This window comes from Herpailurus yagouaroundi, unplaced genomic scaffold, assembly GCF_014898765.1.
Source record: "Herpailurus yagouaroundi ecotype Mexico unplaced genomic scaffold, PumYag 77, whole genome shotgun sequence".
Lineage (NCBI taxonomy): Eukaryota > Metazoa > Chordata > Mammalia > Carnivora > Felidae > Herpailurus > Herpailurus yagouaroundi.
In genome coordinates this window covers 12200983-12206276 of record NW_024412388.1, presented here as the reverse complement: position 1 = coordinate 12206276, position 5294 = coordinate 12200983, and the positions used below count along the sequence as shown (strand labels likewise).

Here is a 5294-nt window from a genome sequence, read left to right as displayed (position 1 = left end):
AGCCACTAAGCTCATCACTAAGAGATGAGTGATACTACTGACAAATTTTCAGGAAGAAAAGGGGGCTAAATACGGACTGAACTCCCGATCGGATGGCTCCTCCCCGCCGTCCTCTCAGCCCCAGCCGTCCCAACACTCCCCCTCTCCGACTCCGCTCCCTTCTGGGAAGGTCACCTTAGGAAGGCGGGAGGCCCATTAGCATGCGCCGCGCACACCGCAACTGCGCACGCTCGCGTTGGCTTTCTCCGCCTTCCCTCCTCCCACCGGGGAAACTGGAACCGCCTCCCACTCGGCGGCTCCTGCCCGGCTAGCGGGGCCTCGGTGGATGCCGGCTGGGCGCCGCGGTGCTCGGCGGGACGACGGCGGAGAGCGACCTCAGGGTTAAGGGGTGGGGCTTGACGTCAGGAGCCAAGATGGCGGCGGCGGCGGTCGGAGTCTCCTTGAGGCGCCGGTTCCCGGCCACGGCCCTTGGCGGAGCCTGCCTGCAGGTGAGCTGCGGGGCCGGAGGAAGAGGGCAGGCATGAGAGTCATGGAGGCAGCCTGGCGCTGAGGGGGCCGTGGAGGAGGACGAGGGAGCACAGGACAAGGCCACAGGGAGTGGAAGGACCCGCTCCCGCTGTGTCGCGCGCGGGTTTGGTCCTGGAGCATCCCAGTCCGTTATCCTTCTGCGCCTCGCCGCAGCCTGGGAGTTTATCAGGGCGGAGACGATTTTTTTTTTAAGTTAAGGGGAAAGTATTCGGGGGGGGGGGTCTTGAGGTGCCCAAGGTCATGTGGCAAGCGAGTGACTGTTGTAGCTGAATTCGAATCCAAACGTTTGGGCTCTAAGCCCGTTCTCTGTCCTCAGACTAGCCTCTGTGGAAGACACAGGCCTGCGGGAGTGGGAGGAATGGGAGCTGGGAATCGAGGTCTCTCCTCCAGGGTGCAGGGTTGGGGGCTCAGTAAACAGAGACTGGACCGGAATTGATAAAGGGCAGAGGAAAGGGAAAATGGAGGCAAATCAGATCCCTGAAGGATCTGGGCCCTTCCCGGTGGGGGTGGGGGGCTGCGGGAAAGGTGCCTTAAAGCAGTGTCGGATGACACTGACTCAGTGTCCCTGTTTGTAAAGGGCTTACGACGGTACCAAGCGCAGAGTTTTGGCATGGATCCCATAGGAACTGAGCCTGGTCCTGCCCTTATTTACTACTCAGTTTGCGGTGATAAATTTCCCCACACCCCTTGTATTAGGACTCTACACACTTATCTCCATTCCAAATGGAAGATTTATTTGGAAGGGGAAGGGAAATTGGCATTGCACACATAAGGAACTAAGAATTGACAAATCCCCCCCCCCTTTTTTTTCACGTTTATTTATTTTTCGAGAGACAGAGAAAGATGGAGCATGAGCGGGGCAGGGGCAGAGAGAGAGGGAGCCACAGATTCTGAAGCAGGCTCCAGGCTCCGAGCTGTCAGCACAGAGCCTGACGCGGGGCTCGAACTCACAGAGCGTGAGATCATGACCTGAGCCGAAGTTGAACACTTAACCCACCAAGCCCCCCCCCCCGGGTGCCCCTACAAATCCCTTTGAAGTCTGTCTCCTCCTCTCAGCTCCTCAACAACCCCTGCAACGTGGGCGAATAGTAGTTCTTACCTCCTTTTTAGAAGTTTCAACACTGAGGCCCCAGAGAGAAAATTTTTTACTTGCTCAAAATATCACAGCTGAAAAGTGGTGATCTAAGACCAAAATCCAGCTTGTTTGTCTGTTTGTTACATAATATGGGAAAAACTCTTAGCCCAAATCTGGGCACAGGTGAACCAGAAATACTCTTGCACTGACACGAGAATCTCTCTCATTTTAAATACAGCCCTGGCTGCATAACACAGTGCATACGGCCTGCCTTCAAATGCTAGTTCTTTCCAATGTGCTGTATATGAACTTGAATGAGTCATTTTATAGTCTTTCTAAAAAGGGGAGATAGGGAAGGAGGACTGCCTATCAGAGCTTGAAGTTTGTATCCGCTGAGCATTAATGAGTAGTAATGACCTTGTTTACCAGTTCCTTTCATAGTTGCTGAGCAAGCAGTCAAGTTGTGAGAGCCCCACCAGTGAGAGCGAGTTCCAAAGCTCAGGTCCCTCTTCCATGAATGAGTTGAGCAAAAGGTTGGTTTCATAGGTCAGTTTCATAATTCCAGGTGAGGCCGTTGCAGGGCCTCCTGAGGCTAGAGAAATAGAGAGCTGCCTCCTGTCCACTCCGCCTCGTAGGAATGTGCATTCATACCCACGAAAGTCACCTCAAAAGAATCCCGAAATGAGCTTGGTGTATTATCTGAGTGATGTTCAGCTGCCTCGGACTCTAAGACACAGTAGAATGGCTCTTCTGAATTCCTTTCATGCATTAGTCTGCACTGAACCATAGTTCTGCCTAGAAGTGTTTAGCTGTAATGTATTACCTGCAATTGTATTGCCTTATTTCTTCATCTAGATCGTGAATTCCGTTAGGGCAAGTACTGCCCGCTTTCATTTGCGTATCTCATTGTTCTTAGCACTGGCAGGTCTTAGGATGCCCATCTGCCAATCAGAAACTGATGATATTGCCAACATTGAAAAGCAGAAATTATTTTCTGGGCTATGCTAGAAGGTTGACCCTCCAGTTTATAAGGTAGATGTTAACACTCCCTACCCCTATACAAAAGACGGCTCTGTGGGGCGCCTGGGTGGCTCAGTCGGTTAAGCGTCCGGCTTCGGCTCAGGTCACGATCTCGCGGTCCGTGAGTTCGAGCCCCGCGTCGGGCTCTGTGCTGACAGCTCAGAGCCTGGAGCCTGTTTCGGATTCTGTGTCTCCCTCTCTCTGACCCTCCCCCGTTCATGCTGTGTCTCTCTCTGTCTCAAAAATAAATAAGCGTTAAAAAAAAAATTAAAAAAAAAAAACAAAAGACGGCTCTGTGCTGCCAGCATGGACCCTGCTTGGGATTCTCTCTCTTGCTCTCTCTCTCTCTCTCTCTCTCTGCCCACCCCTATTGCTCTCTCTCTGTCTCAAATTTAATAAACATTTAAAAAACTTTTTTTTTTTTTAATATCCACCTGGATATCCGATAATACATCACAAACTTTGTTGGCCCAAAACCCAGCTCCTAGTACCTACCCCTCACCACACACAGCCCCGCTTTGTCCTTCCTTCTCAGGTGATGGCACCTCCATCTTCCATGGGGCTTGGGCCAAAAACTGCAGTCATCCTTGCTCTTTGCCCCACTGTCACATCCAGTCTGCGTGGAAATCCTGTCAGTTCCTTCTTAAAATGTATTCAGAAACTTACCACTTCTAAAAAAAGGCAAAAACAAAACAAAACTTACCGCTTCTTAACCATCCACAGCCACCAGCCTGGTTCAAGCTGCCAACATCCCTTAGCTAATTACCGTATACTGTAATTCTTGTGTGGTTTTCTCACTTTCATCTTTGATTCTCAACACAAACCAAAATAATCCTTTCAAAGCTTAAATCTGACTCTGTCACTCCTCTGCCCAAAACCAGTATTTTCTCATCTTACAGTAAAAGCAAAAACCATTACAAGGTCGGGCGCCTGGCTGGCTCATTCAGTACTGCACGCGACTCTTGATCTTGAGGTCATGAGTTCAAGGCCCATGTTGGGCATAGAGTGTACTTAATTTAAAAAGAGAGAGAGAGAATATTCTCCAAAGTTGGAATCTCAAATATACAACTCATTGAGTGCATTTAAAGAAATTTGCTAGGGGGTACCTGGGTGGCTCAGTCGGTAGAGCATGAGACTGTTGATCTCCGGGTCATGAGTTCCAGCACGGAGATTACTTTAAAAAAAAAGAGGGGTGGGGGGGCGCGCCTGGGTGGTTTGGCCCGTTAAGCTTCCAACTTCAGCTCAGGTTATGATCCCGTGATTCACAGGTTCGAGCCCTGCATCGGGCTCGGTGCTGACAGCTCGCAGCCTGGAACCTGCTTCCAGATTCTGTGTCTCCTTCTCTCTCTGCCCCTCCCCTGCTCGTGCTCTGCCTCTGTCTGTCTCTCAAAAATAAATAAATGTTAAAATAAAAAAAAAAAAAAAAAAGAACCTTACAGGATCCTATGTGATCTGGCTGTCCCGCTAACTTCCCGATCTCCTCTCCCATTCTTGCCCCTGCAGCTCACTCCATTCTCAGCTGCACTGACTGCCTTGTTGCTCCTCAAACACATTTTCACCTCAAGATTTGGGCTCAGCGTCCCCTCTGCCCAAGTTGCTCTTCCCCTGAGTTGGGTATGGCTTACTTACTCACCTCTTTCAGGCCTTTGCTTAGCTGTCTGTCACCTTTTCAGTGAAGGGTTCCCTGGCCACCCTCTCCATTGTACTTATCACCCCCTGACATTACTATAGATGTTGTTTGTGTGTGTCTCCGGTCACCATAAGCTCCATAAGGATCAGAGTGTGTGTGTGTTTTGCCCTGATCCCCAGGGCCTAGAACAGCCCCTGGAACATATTAGCCACTCTGTAATTATTTAGTGAACAAATAAATGAGTGTGTCTGGGCCAGCTACTGCGCAAGATCTTACTAATTGTATGAATTCAGTGTCCCTTGGATTTGTTTGAGAAAAGGAATTATCTTTGTGCTCTTCAGCATTGGATTTGCATTTTCGCCACATGTATAATGGGTAAAAGGTCGGGCTTTGGAGATTAAAAAGAAAAACAAAGAAACCTGTATTTGAATCCTGGCTTTTTTGCTCTATGATTTTTATTTTATTTTTTATTTTTATTTTTTACGTTTATTTATTTTTGAGAGATAGAGACAGAGCATGAGCGGGGAGGGAGCAGAGAGAGAGGGAGACACAGAATCTGAAACAGGCTACAGGCTCTGAGCTGTCGGCACAGAGCCCAACACCGGGCTCAAACTCCAAGACCTTGAGATCATGACCTGAGCCGAAGTCGGACACTTAACCAACTGAGCCACCCAGGAGCCCCTATTTTTTATTTTTATTTTAGAGAGAGAATGAGCAGGGAGAGGGGCAGAGGGAGAGAGAAAGAATCCCAAGCAGGCTCCACACTCAGCACGGAGCCAGACGTGGGGCTCAATCCCACAACCCTGAGATCATGACCTGAGCCAAAAATCAAGAGTTGGACATTTAACCAACTGAGCCACCCAGGCGCCCCATTTTAATTTTTTAATGAGAATAATAAAACTTCCCTTTGTAGAGATGTTATAAAGATTAGAGACAGTTTAGTACAACATTTCTTACACGGTAGGGGCTCAGTGAATGAGAGCCATTTTTTTTTTTTTTTTTTTTTTTTTTTACTTCTACTAGAACACCGACATAACAAAT

The 5294-nt window shown here is 49.0% G+C and overlaps 1 protein-coding gene across 1 annotated transcript in view; it reads left to right on the top strand.

Moving 5' to 3' along the window:
• Positions 1-362: 362 nt before the first annotated feature.
• SDHB (succinate dehydrogenase complex iron sulfur subunit B) overlaps positions 363-5294 on the top strand; it is a 32241-nt gene continuing 27309 nt past the window's right edge. Inside the window, exon 1 of the mRNA XM_040462567.1 lies at positions 363-488. Coding sequence (XP_040318501.1) covers positions 414-488 — 75 coding nt within the window. The 5' untranslated portion in view covers positions 363-413. The remainder of the gene's footprint in view (positions 489-5294) is intronic.